Source organism: Piliocolobus tephrosceles, chromosome 17 (genome assembly GCF_002776525.5).
Source record: "Piliocolobus tephrosceles isolate RC106 chromosome 17, ASM277652v3, whole genome shotgun sequence".
Lineage (NCBI taxonomy): Eukaryota > Metazoa > Chordata > Mammalia > Primates > Cercopithecidae > Piliocolobus > Piliocolobus tephrosceles.
Window position 1 is genome coordinate 38011423 of NC_045450.1, and position 14452 is coordinate 38025874.

At 34.7% G+C, this 14452-nt stretch overlaps 1 protein-coding gene across 14 annotated transcripts in view; it reads left to right on the forward strand.

The window, feature by feature from the left end:
* Positions 1-14452, forward strand: part of CHD9 (chromodomain helicase DNA binding protein 9) — a 276890-nt gene that overhangs the window by 191260 nt on the left and 71178 nt on the right. For all 14 annotated transcript variants that reach the window (XR_002731229.1, XM_023209924.1, XM_023209920.1 and 11 more), the window contains 7 exons: positions 993-1169; positions 3135-3278; positions 3394-3649; positions 5084-5294; positions 7664-7859; positions 12072-12239; positions 13248-13427. Coding sequence is in view for 13 of the 14 variants with exons in the window: in XM_023209924.1 (XP_023065692.1) it covers positions 993-1169; positions 3135-3278; positions 3394-3649; positions 5084-5294; positions 7664-7859; positions 12072-12239; positions 13248-13427 (1332 nt within the window). In the remaining variant the exon portion in view is untranslated. The remainder of the gene's footprint in view (positions 1-992; positions 1170-3134; positions 3279-3393; positions 3650-5083; positions 5295-7663; positions 7860-12071; positions 12240-13247; positions 13428-14452) is intronic.

A 14452-nucleotide genomic window follows, 5' to 3' on the forward strand; every position in this document is an offset into this window, starting at 1 on the left:
ACTTTTAAAAAATATATGTCAAATCAGGACACTTCTTACAAACCCCTTCAGTAGTGTCTTGCTCAGAGCCAAAGTTTGTATTAACAGTTTTCAAGTCCTGCAGTTGACCACATCGCCTCCCCCACTCACTGGGTTTCAAACACTCTGGCTTTCTGTTTGAATGCTATTTGAATGCTGTCAAAGATACTCCTACCTTAGGGCCTTCCTACTTACTGCTTCTTTTACCAAGAATGCTTTCTTTTATAGATCTCTAGATATCAACATGACTTCTTCCCTCATCTTTAGATCTTTCCTCAAATATCACATTGTACTAATGGCCTCCAAACCACTCTATATAAAACTGCAGTGGTCACCTCCAACCTTATACTTCTTATCCCACATCCTTGTTTTATTTTATTCCACAGTCCTTATCTCTAATTTACTTTTTAAAAAATTATTTTCTTAATAACTGTGTCCTGCATTTGATTCAGTAGAATATAAGTTGTAATGGGATAATTAGTTTTATCTGTTTTGTTTACTGCTGTATCTCCAGCAACTAGAACAGGGTCTGGCACATGGATACTCAGTATCTGCTGAATAAAGTATTTGGATGGCTAATTGTTCACTCTTTATTTGCTGTTATATTTGTGAACTCATTGGTGTAAGTAATAAAAACCAATACTGAAATCTCATTAGCCAGATTTTATCATGATTTATTTCTTGCCTAAAATTATTATAATTCTTAAAAATTATCATAAAACATTTTACCAAGAAATACTCATTTGGATACAGTTATTAATAATATAATTATGTTGGCATAATTTTTAACATTATTGAACACAGCAATATAATACAGTTTCAATGATAAAAGTTTTCATTGTAGGGGAGTGTCTGCATATATAAAAATTTCATTAGAAATGTTTTATAACAGATGTTATCAGATACCATTTGACAGGAATAAAAAATATGCAATTAAAATATTCCAGCAAATAATTATATTTGATCATTTCCAGGGGCGTATCATTCGAGGAGCTTACAGATTCCAAGCTATCATCACCACTTTTGAAATGATTCTTGGAGGCTGTGGAGAGCTTAATGCAATTGAATGGCGATGTGTGATTATTGATGAAGCACATAGGTTAAAAAATAAAAATTGTAAACTCTTAGAGGGCCTGAAACTCATGAATCTAGTAAGTAACTTAATATTATCATTATGACCATTGAATTTATTAGATGTATAGTAAAAGGTCATAAAGTTAATGCTAAAAATTTTTCTTTTTAATTTTAGAGTATAAGTACATCTGAATCCTATCTATGATAATTTAGATTTTTTTTTGGCCTTAATTTGTAAGAAAAAGATTCTGTTTCCTACAACTTCAAATTTTTTAGCTCTTTCCTTCAAAAAGCATTAGTAATTAATTTTTAAAATAAGACCTCTACAGAGTATGTACTATTTAAAAGAAAATAAGACCGTAAGTTTTTGGGGTTTTTTGTTTGTTTGTTTGAGATGGAGTTTCTCTCTTGTTGCCCAGATGGAGTGCAAAGGTGCAGTTTCCACTCACTGCAACCTCTGCCTCCCAGGTTCAAGTGATTCTCCTGCCTCAGCCTCCCGAGTAGCTGGGATTACAGGCATGTGCCACCATGCCTGGCTAATTTTGTATTTTTAGTAGAGATGGGGTTTCTCCATGTTGGTCAGGCTGATCTCGAACTCCCGACCTCAGGTGATCCGCCCACCTCGGTGGACTCCAAAAGTACTGGGATTACAGACGTGAGCCACTGTGCCCGGCCAAGACTGTAAGTTTTAAGCCGTAAATTCCTTAATAGAAAGCCCCTTTACCAAAGTTGTATTATTCAGATCATTTATGATAAAAAGTCCTACACAATTCTACATGTTTAACATATGTTGGTTATAATTAATAATGGGATTTCTTATGGTCATCTTTTTGTTAGTGTGTTTACTTCTTTGAAATGAAAACATTTTTTAAACATTTTGATTTTTAATTAAGATCACATAATTACTACATGAGCATTTGAACAAATAATTCAAATACAAAGAACCACATTCTGTAAAAACTTAAAGTGTTCCTTTTTACTCCCTGTCTATCTATGCCACACACCCAGTTCAACACCTCATTCCAGTATGGTTTCCTGTTTATCTTTCTAGGCCATTTGCTACCATATACATCATATGCAGATTCACAGATGCATGTACAAATATTTAGCATGGGAATTTAGAGGTTTTGTCAAATAAAATTTTAAATAATTTGTACTACCATTAAAAATATTCTATGTTCATTTTCTTCTTTTATATTATGTTTAATTTTTAAGGAATTCTAGTTTCAAAGCATATTTCAATTAGACCTTTACATTCTTGTATTGTAACCTCAGTGATTTGATAATTCGTTCATGTTTGAAGAGTTAAATGATGATCATCCAAATTATAAATAATGAGCACTCTTTGGTGTACAAATTACCATACTAAGAATGTTTGAGTACAAAAGAAAAAATGCCCTCTTTATTAGAATGTTGATTTCTTTTCTTCTAAAATTATTTAGAATTTTTAAAGGCATGAATAGCATACAAAGTGAAGTATTTCAGAATGATACAGAGGTTTTAAAAAGTGATTGGGAAAGTACATTCCTAAAGATTTGTGGGTAGAGATGTAGTTTTTTGAGTTAACTCTTGAAAATTATGAGTTTGGGTACCGTGGCTCACACCTGTAATCCCAGCACTTTGGGATTACTTGAGACCTGGAGCTTGAGACCAGCTGGGTAACATAGTAAGACCTCATCTCTACAAAAAAAAAAAAGTAAAAATTAGCCAGGTGTTTTGGTGCATACCTGTAGTCCTAGCTACTTGGGAGTCTGAGGCAGGAGGATCCCTTAAGCCCAGGAGTTCAAGGTTACAGTGGCACCACTGTAATTTATTCTAATCATTGTAATTATGTTTTACGTGTAATGCTGAACTATGATGGCATCACTGCACTCCAGCCTGGGTGTCACAGCAATACCTTGTCTCTAAACAAACAAACAAACAAAATATATATATATATAGTCAGAAAAATATTTGCATATTGAACCTTTGATAACCTAAGTCAGCTTTCATATAACTATAATACTGTGATGTTTGATGTGAATTGTTCTCACTTTATGTAGGAACACAAGGTGCTTTTGACTGGCACACCTCTCCAAAATACAGTTGAAGAACTATTTAGTCTTCTTCACTTTCTTGAACCCTTAAGGTTTCCTTCTGAATCAACATTTATGCAAGAATTTGGGGATCTGAAAACAGAGGAACAGGTATCCTATTGCTCTTTGTAAATACATTCATCACAGTTCTTATCATTGTAATTATTTTGTATGTGTAATTAAATGCTCACTTATGTTATATGTATTTTTATCATTTTTCATTCAGGTACAGAAACTTCAGGCTATCCTGAAACCAATGATGTTGAGACGATTAAAAGAAGATGTGGAAAAGAAATTGGCACCTAAAGAAGAAACCATCATTGAAGTAGAACTTACTAATATTCAAAAGAAATACTACCGGGCTATCTTGGAAAAGAACTTTTCTTTTTTATCCAAAGGAGCAGGACAAACTAATGTACCTAACTTGGTCAATACCATGATGGAGCTCAGGAAATGCTGTAATCATCCATATCTTATCAAAGGTAGCTAAGAAAGATTATAACAAATACATTTTTCTTGCAACAAATACTCATGAATAAATAAACAACACACTACAGCTGTAGTGGCTGTTATGACTCTCTACTGTGATAGTCTAAGGAATTACAAGTGTTACAGAATCAGAGGCAATGTGAACTACTTCGTTACAGTGACTGATGTTAGCACACCAGGTTATGACAACAGTAGTTTGTTCAGTATAATTTCGGCTAGAAGTTGTCCGCTTGTTTAATCCTCCTCATGGGCAAAGACAGCAAAGCCCATTTTTGGGGCTTCTGCATTTCCGTTTTTTTCCTGGTTTCTTTCCAGTCTAGATACATCAGTTAGTGTTTCAGTTCTTGTGCTGTAATAATGTTACTTTTTAAGATCTTATCAGGTTCTCTCCCAGTGTTCTCTCTGTACAATATTTGGGTTTTTCACTTATTCTTGGGAATATACCCCTCTCTACTCACTTCATTCAAGACAGCTGGTCTCTTGTAGTTATAGCACTCTCTTATGGCTAGACAGGCTGAGGAAAGGAATACAGAGAGCCTCTTTAATTCTGATTTGGATTATCTGAAGGAAGTATGCATCAAGGACCTGTAACATGGCTTTCATTTTAATTTATTCTCTTCTTTCTTTTTCTGTGTTTTTTTTTCTTTTGTTTTTTGTTTTTGTTTTTTTTTTAAGATACAGTGTCACTCTATCTCCCACGCTGGAGTACAGAGGTGTGTTCATAGCTCACAGTAGCCTCAAGCTCCTGGAAATTGATCCTTCCACCTCAGCCTCCTTAGTAACTAGAACGAGGCATATACACCACCATACCCAGCTGATTTCTTTTTTTTCTTTTTGGTAGAGATGGGGTCTTGTTATATTGCCCATGCTGGTCTCAAACTACTGGCCTCAAGAAATCCTTCTGCCTTGGTCTCCCAAAGTGCTGAGATTACAGGCGTGAGACATTGTACCTAGCCTTAATTTTTTCTTGTTTCCTTGTTTTGATGCCTAACAAGATGCTCATAGACATATCCAGATCAACTATGATCATCCTTCAGTGATGACCACTATTATGATTGCTGTTTAAATATTAGATGTTTAAAAATATATGTGTTTACCAGCTGAATTAGGATCACAGTTTTATTTTTTCCCTAATAGCATTCATTAAACATTTAGCAAACATAAATTTATACAAGTTATTATGCCAGGTGTCTGAGGAGATAAAAAGATGTTTAAGACATTGTTTATGTCCTCAATGGAATTACAGTCTGGTATTGGTGAAGGTGGTTCAGCAGCAAGCATAAATAATTCTAATACAAGCAATGTACATGCCATTAGAAAATTATGTTACAAAAGCACACAGGAGCACTAATTTTGTTTAAAAGGAAAGCAATTGCGAATTTCCTGCATTTGTGCATTGCTATTACCTTCTCCTATTTCTTTGACAGGTGCTGAGGAGAAAATACTTGGAGAATTTAGAGATGCATATAATCCAGCTGCTTCTGATTTTCATCTTCAAGCAATGATCCAGTCTGCTGGTAAATTGGTCCTTATTGATAAATTGCTTCCCAAAATGAAAGCCGGAGGTCATAAAGTGCTCATCTTCTCTCAGATGGTTCGCTGCCTTGACATCCTGGAGGACTATCTCATACATAAAAGGTAAAGCATACTGTAATCCACTGAATTATACTATGAATTATGCTAAGTTTGTGCTATTAAGATTTGTGCAGCACTGTAATGTAAATGAACTTTAATCATATCTTTCTCTTGTCCTATATTAGAATAATGCATTCAAATTTATAAGTAAAGATTGTTTAGGATTGTGTGTTTATGTTTTCCTAACCTGCATATGTTGCAATATTAGATGTGCCTGAGGAGTCCAATTAAGAAAAGCTTGCAAATAAATATTTGATTTGTTGACCCAGGAATGGGTTTAATAATGTGCATTTTACTTGATTAATAAACCTTGTGGATGAAACTTTAAATAGACTTATATTTACAGCAGTCATCTTCAAAATTGAAAAAAATGATTCAAGAACCTTTGGATCTATTTCATTGTTATAATTAGAGCCTTAAGCTGTGGGACTTTTATTATATACTATATAAAATTTGTTCATGCTTTCATATTTTCTGATTTGTTTCAATGTGTGTTTTTTGTTTTGTTTTGTTTATTGGTACATCACAATAAGATAATGTTAAATGTTGTCTAATCAGGCGGGGCGCGGTGGCTTATGCCTGTAATCCCAGCACTTTGGGAGGCCGAGGCGGGCAGATCACGAGGTCAGGAGATGGAGACCATCCTGGCTAACATGGTGAAACCCTGTCTCTACTGAAAAAAAAAAAATACAAAATATTATTCAGGCGCGGTGGTGGGAGCCTGTAGTCCCAGCTACTCGGGAGGCTGACGCAGGAGAATGGTGTGAACCCAGGAGTCAGAACTTGCAATGAGCCGAGATCGCACCACTGCACTCCAGCCTGGGCGACAGAGTGAGACTCCGTCTCAAAATAAAATAAAATAAAGTATTGTCTAATCAGTATTTAGGCTATAATAGGCTAATTATCGTAGGATAGTTTATCAGACCATTAGGATTCCATCTGATAGTAACATATTAATGTAAAAGAGAATCAGAAATTTCAGCTGTAGATTTTTTGTTTTGTTTTTATTTATTTTTTTATTTTTGTTTTGTTGGTTTTTTTTTTTTTTTTAAATACGTGATCTCAGTCTGTTGCCCAGGGTGTTGTGCAGTGGTGTGACCATAGCTTGTTGCAACCTCCAACTCCTGAGCTCAAGCAGTCCTCCAACCTCAGCCTCCCAGGAAGCTGGGACTACAAGCATGCACTACCACACCCTGCTAATTTATTTTTGATAGAGACAAGGTCTCACTATGTTGTCCAAGCTGGTCTCAAACTCCTGGGTTCAAGCAGTTCTTCCACCTCAGCCTCCAAAGTGCTAGGATTATAGGTATGAGCCACCGCATCTGACTTGCAGATTTTAATTCAATAGATTTTAACCCATATAGATAAGTAAAGGTCTATACTGTTTTATATTATTAGAGATTGTGTAGTTCATTTTTATTTCTGGTTCCATTTTTAGTGTCAGTGTCCTACTCTTTAGCCTCATTTTAAAATGTATATTATTCTCAATTTTATATCGTGTGATATGAACATTAAGTTGCACTGTTCCTAAAAATAGTAATTCTTACATTTTTTAAATCTCCTTACATTGAGAACTTATACAGATAAAACTGTACTTATAAATTTCTATTGTAATAAATTTCATGGAAAATTCAGAGTTTCTTTTATTGTCATAAGAAACATTAGAAGTCTTTCGTCCGTTTTGTAGGTACCAGAGATAATCGTGGGGTGACTGCTAAAACTCTAGTAAATCATATGTAGAAATGTGTCATGTGTCATATGTATACCACTTAGAGTCCAAGCTCCTAAATTTTTATCTATTTTATTTTTATTGGATATCTTGCAGTTTTTGAGTTTTGTATATGTTAAATGGGGAAGGATAAAGGAAGTTAAAAGATAATTACTTTGCAGTAATGACTATAAAGAATTCAACAGCATTCCAGTGTGTTCTTAATAGATTGCAATATAGAAGCAAGTATGTCAGTTAAGAGTATTACGGATTAAGGACAAGAGAAACATTCATAGCCTTCTTATATAACGTCTTTGTGAAAGTCTTTATTTCTTGCAAGAAAGTGATGTATTATGGTGAGATCAGCAAAGCAGTTTTTAATAGACTGCCTTTTGTTATTCTAACTTCTGAAATAAAATTCATTGTAGTGGTCTTTTACCTATACATCCAGGAATTCAGAGTTTTATATCTTTGTATTTGTTTTTGTTTTCTCCGTAGCACCAACACCAAAAAGTATAAAGTCACAGAAACTAATTGAGATGATATTGCTTCTTAATTTTACAGAAAACATAATGCTGCAGGAAAACTGACTTTCCATTTGATAGAATATGTCTTCAATTTTATTATAATTATTTATGTAAATTTATTCCATTTCATTCCATAGATATTTATATGAGCGAATTGATGGCAGAGTCAGAGGAAATCTTCGGCAAGCTGCTATAGATAGATTTAGTAAACCTGATTCAGATAGATTTGTTTTTCTCCTGTGTACCCGAGCTGGTGGGTTGGGCATCAACTTAACTGCAGCTGATACGTGTATAATTTTTGATTCTGATTGGAATCCTCAAAATGATCTTCAGGTAAATAATTTTCTTGGCTAACAAGAAATGCATTTTTTAAAAAAGTAAAATTGTGTAACTGTTTTTGGTAATCCACATCTTGTATTTTTATCTAGACAAACCAATGTATGTTTCTCTGTGAAATATCTGTGCCAAATAAAATAGGTGAAATTATTTTAATTGTTATGATAAAAACTATCATGACAAAAAATTTTTACTTTTTTATATGTCTCACTAACTTATAAAATTTGTCTTACTAGCTTATAAAAAGTTATACCTATTTGAGTACAGTAAACAAATTTTTGTTTGTTTAGATATGAGGTCTCACTATGTTGCCCAGGCTGGTCTTGAACCCCAGGACTCAAGCATTTCTCCCATCTTGGCCTCCAAAAGTGCTGGGTTTACAGGCATACATCATCATGCCTAGCCTGATATTCTTATAGTTTAAATAATAATATGTAAATTTGAGAGAGACCTAAGCTCTAAGAATAATTTATTTGTAATAAAATTTCAGAATTTTAATCCTTAAAAATAAGTACTCGCTTATTCTAATTTTATCTTGTAATCATAATATAGTATGCTTTTTTAATAAAATACTTTAGAAAATGAAGGCAAACATATAAGTAATGACTATACTTGGACTACATAGAAATATAGGAATATTAATTACAGTGATTGAAGAGGGTCTAAATTTGCAGAAGGATATGAGAAGAGAACAAAATATAAAAAATTATTTTATTATTCATCATTGTCTTAATTGCATTGCAATTCATATTAGTACTTTTTTTTTTTTTATAAAACTAGTCAAGTGTAGTCATGAGAAGGGGAAAAGTAGAGTTCAATCTGTAAACGTGAACAACCCATTAAATAACTTCCTGCAGACCAGCCATATTATTTTTTTTAAGTAAGCATAAAGACAAATATAATAAATGATTATTGAGAATCTACATAGCTTAAAACATATTTTAAATTGCTCATTTATGTAACTATATGTAATCTACTTTAAAATATCAAAGGATTATCCAAAATTAATACAATAAGCCAGAGACCATCTCTTTCTGTGGAAGGCTCAATTAGTAAATATTTCAAGCTTTGTGTGCCACATAAGATCTCTGTCACACATTCTTGTTTGTCATAATCCTTTAAAAAGGGAAAAAAGCCATTCTTAGTTGGCAGGCCAGATTTGGTCCACAGGCTGTAGTTTCCCAATTCCTATGTTAAACCCAAATTATAATTGTTTGCCTTTGAAATGCATGTTTGTGCTTATAACTGCCTACAGTGGATGTTCTAAAAGTTAAGTTATAATAATAAAGTCACTTTATAGAACCTGAATAGAAAGTGGAAAAACTACCCTGAATCTCCCAACTTCTCCCTGTCACTTGTTTTTTCCTATTTGACTGCTAATGTAGATCCACTTTTTACAGACTAAGATCATATTTGGCCTCTTGTACTTCCTTTACACCTAGAGCAAAGTTGCCCATTTACAGTCCTGGGTTCCAAATGGCACATTCCTGGGTTCCAAATGGCACAAAATGGATGTGGATAGAGTACAAATGTCAACAAAGGTCATAACATCAGTGCCCCTATTTATTTTAAAGCCACATTTTATGATTTAATTTGTTTGAAGATAATGGAAAGGTGATTAGTAATTTGGGAGAAAAACTAGATTCTATAGAATATCTGGAGTCAAGATTTATCATAAAAAGTTTTAAGTTTAGTGGGAACTCAGGATAAAATATGAAGCCCTTATGTGATCTCTGATGTCTCCACTTTTAACATATATGCATATTAATTAGTTTGTCCTTCATTTAAATAAAATTTAGATATCCAGAGTTATTTACCTTGGGTGGTCCCCCCCCCTCAAAATGACCCAGCTTAGAAAGAAATCATAGATGACACAAACAAGTGGAAACACATCCCATGTTCATGGATGGGAAGAATTAATATTGTGAAAATGACCACACTACCAAAGCATTCTACAAATTCAGTGCAATCCCCATCAAAATACCACCATCATTCTTCACAGGTTTAGAAAATACAATTCTAAAATTCATATAGAACCAAAAAAGAACCCGCATAGCCAAAGCAAGACTAAGCCGAAAGAACAAATCTGAAGGCATCACACTACCTGACATCAAACTATACTATAAAGCCATAGTCATCAAAACAGCGTGGTACTGGTATAAAAATAGACACATAGACCAATGGAACAGAATAAAGAACCAAGATATAAAGCCAAACACTTGACAGCCAACTGATCTTCGACAAAGCAAACAAAAACATAAAGTGGGGAAAGGACACCCTATTCAACAAATGGTGCTGGGATAATTGGCAAGCCACATGTAGGAGAATGAAACTAGATCCTCTTCTCTCACCTTATACAAAAATAACTCAAGATGCATTAAGGACTTAAACCTAAGACCTGAAACTATACAAATTCTAGAAAATAACATTGGAAAAACCCTTCTAGACATTGGCTTAGGCAAGGATTTCATGACCAAGAACCCAAAAGCAGTTGCAGTAAAAACAAAGATAAATAGCTGGGACTTAATTAAACTAAGGAGCTTTTGCATGGCAAAAGGAACAGTCAGCAGAGTAAACAGACAACCCACAGAGTGGGAGAAAATCTTCACAATCTATACATCTGACAGAGGACTAGTATCCAGAATCAGAATCTACACAACAAACTCAAATCGGGAAAAAAAAAAAAAAAATTCCATCAAAAAGTGGGCTAAGGACATGAATAGACAATTCTCAAAAGAAGATATACAAATGGCCAACAAACATGTGGATGCAGTGAACAGGGAACACGTCTACACTTCTGGTGGGAATATAAACTAGTACAGCCACTATGGAAAAACAGTATGGAGATTCCTTAAAGAACTAAAAGTAGAACTACTATTTGATCCAGCAATCTTACTACTGGGTATCTACTAAGAGGAAAAAGTCATTTGAAAAAGATATTTGGACACACATGTTTATAGTGGCACAATTTATATATATATATATTTATATATATATATATATATATATAATGTTTATATTATATATGATAGAATACTGCACAGCCATAAAAAACAATGAATTAACAGCATTTGCAGTGACCTGGATGATGTTGGAGACTATTATTCTAAGTGAAGTAACTCAGGAATGGAAAACCAAACATCATGTGTTCTCACTCATAAGTGGAAGCTAAGCTATGAGGACACAAAGCGTAAGAATGGTACGATGGACTTTGGGGACTTGGGGAGAAGAGTGGGAGGTGGGCAAGGGATAAATTACTACAAATATGTTCAGTGTTTACTGCTCAGGTGATGGTTGCACCAAAATCTCACAAATTACTACTAAAGAATTTACTCATGTAACCAAATACCACCTGTACCCCAATAACTTACAGAAAAAAATTACCCAGCTTAAATAAAATACAGTGTAAAGATTGTTGATAATGTAATTGAAAAAAATTTAGAAATTGAGGGTTAGACTTTAAAACTTGAGTGGTAGCTCACACCCGTAATCCCAGTACTTTGAGAGGCCAAAGGGGTAGGATCTATTGAGCCCAGGAGTTCTATTGGCCAACATAGCAAGTCCTCGTGTCTAAAAAATAAACAACAACAAACTTCAGTCGCCATCAACTATGAAACCTGTTCATAGGTTTTGTGTCCCTGCTTAAAAGTATATTGACTGCACTTCCATTAAAACATAATAAGGCTGGGCGCAGTGGCTCATGCCTGTAATCCCAACACTTTGGGAGGTTGAGGTGGGTGGATCACTTTAGGTCAGGAGTTCGAGACCAGCCTGGCCAACATGGTGAAACCCTGTCTCTACTAAAAATACAAAAATTAGCCGGGTGTGGTGGCAGGTGCCTGTAATCCCAGATACTCAGAAGGCTGAGGCGGGAGAATCACTTGAACCCAGGAGGCGGAGGTTGCAGTGAGCCAAGACCACTGCACTCCAGCTGGGGCGACAGAGCAAGACTCCATCAAAAAAAAAAAAAAAAAAAGTAGTCCTTTGTGAATTTATATTCTTTGATATTTAAGCTTATAAACCTAAATTTTAACTTATTCCTGATTGTGAGATTATTTCTTACTGTGGTAAGCTCTTCCTTAATTTCTAGAAAAAGATTAATTCAATAAAAATGGTCTAAGAATTCTTACATGTGTTTATATGCCATACATACAGTTTACTATTAAATGCCTTTTAAGAAAATAAATATGTAACTTTTCATTTTTATAGGCCCAAGCTCGTTGCCACAGAATTGGTCAGAACAAAGCAGTTAAAGTCTACAGACTGGTAACTCGTAACTCATATGAGAGAGAGATGTTTGACCGAGCCAGTTTGAAACTGGGCCTAGATAAAGCTGTGTTACAGAGCATGAGTGGAAGAGAAAGTAATGTTGGTGGTGTATGTATATTTTCTTTTTCACTTGAGATTTTTGTGTGTTTTTGCATTTAATTTTACCTCCAATAGTGTGTCATTTAGTTTTGGTCCATGCAGAATACTAAACACATTTCTTTTATACAGAGGGACCTTTTCAGGACAGAGCTATGTTTAGTTAATACTTCTGAATCCTTTTCTTTCTGTATAGCTCCAGAGCTTATGAATTCTAAATGTATTTTCAAGATAGAAATTATTTGCTTTCTTTTCAGGACATTTATATGATGGCATAGCAAAATAGAATTTGTGTTTATGTAAACAGTTTTCAAATTTTTTTTTAGTTTCAAACTACTAGCATTGGCTTTGTCTTGTTATAAATGATGACATTTTGGCTTTTTTTTCCCTCAAGGTTCTTGCCTAATATCTATCAATAATAGTATTCTAGTACTGGGCTGGGCACATGGCTCATACCTGTAATCTCAGCATTTTGGAAGGCTGAGGTAGGAGGATTGCTTGAGCCTAGGAGTTTGAGACAAGCCTGGGCAACATGGCAAGACCCTGTCTCTATAAAAAATGAAAATTAGTTGGGCATAATGGTGCATGCCTGTGGTCCACATTACTTGGGAAGCTGAGGCGGGAGACTAACTTGAGCCCAGGAGGTCAACTGCAGTGAGCTGTGTTTATACCACTGCGCTCTAGCATGGATAACAGAGCAAGACCCTGTCTCAAAAAGAAAAAAAAATAGAGTCCTAGTATTTAAAAGAACCTTGAAAGATGTTACCCGACCCTTAGGCCTTGTTTTAACCAAAGCCATTCTAGGCAGATGGGTAGGCAGATGGGTAATTCTTGTTTTAACAGAGCAAAGAAGAGTCAACAACTTCAATATATTATTTCCGTGAATTCTCTCTCATGCGCATCCCAAACCCAAATGCAGTTTAAGCATGCCTCTTATGTTCTTTGACATCCTTTAGGGATACTTCCTCATTTTATGAACTTTAAAAAAAACTATTTTTATGGAAGTTAAATTCTCCTTAGATTCAGCAGCTTTCCAAAAAGGAAATAGAAGATCTGCTTCGAAGAGGTGCTTATGGTGCCATTATGGAGGAAGAAGATGAAGGTTCTAAATTCTGTGAAGAGGATATCGATCAGATTTTACTACGTCGTACAAAAACCATTACAATTGAATCAGAAGGACGTGGGTCAACATTTGCCAAGGTAACAGTTAGTGCAATTTTGTTAACATAGCAGTGATGTTCATATCCTAACTACTGAAAAAGTTTAATTGTCTCTTACACCAAATGTTTAAACATACTGAATTAGCCAAAAAGCAGTAGGTAATATATTTTCCTTCATTTTTTTCTGATCCCCTATGTTAATTTCACATGAACTCTTCTGATCCTTGTGAAATATAATAAATGTAATAACTAGAAATAGTTCTAAATATTAGAGTAAAACATATGAAATCAAATTTAGAAACTAAACATCTGTATACCAAAGGCAGAACAAAGTATAACTAATGTAAGAGGTTAAATCATCTTACATCAGCTTTCATAATTTAAAGAACTTAAAGGAGAGAAAGGATTTCCAATTTCATTTTAAATACTTAAATTTGGCTGAGTGGGATGGTTCACATCTGTAATCCCAGCACTTTGGGAGGCCGAGGCAGGTGGATACGTGGGGTCAGGAGTATCTTAAGTCTTAAGGGGTAAGATGAAATTTGTATTTTGGAAAGAAACGTTAATAACTCTATTAGGTGAAAATATTTGTAAAGTTTACTAATTGCCTTTCTATTCCTTTTTTCTTTCTTTTTTTTAATTTTTTTTTTTTGAGACAGAGTCTCACTCCATCACCCAGGCTGAAGTGCAGTAGCACGATCTCGGCTCACTGCAACCTCCGCCACCATGCCCGGCTAATTTTTGTAATTTTAATAGAGACAGGGTTTCGCCGTGTTAGCCAGTCTGGTCTTGAACTTCTGACCTCAGGTGATCCACCCACCTTGGCCTCCCAAAGTGCTGAGATTACAGGCATGAACTACCATGCCCAGCCATATCCCATTTTTCTCTCTCTCTCTCTCCTTTTTTTTTTTTCCAAACCAAGACGCGGTAAACCTCTCTTCCATTCATCTGAATAGTTTATTATTGCAGTATTCTGTCTCACCTGCACTAATTGCAGAAAACTACATACAAGTTTTCTCTTTTCCACTGAACTTCCTTTCTACATTTCCCTTCTTCCCCATTCCC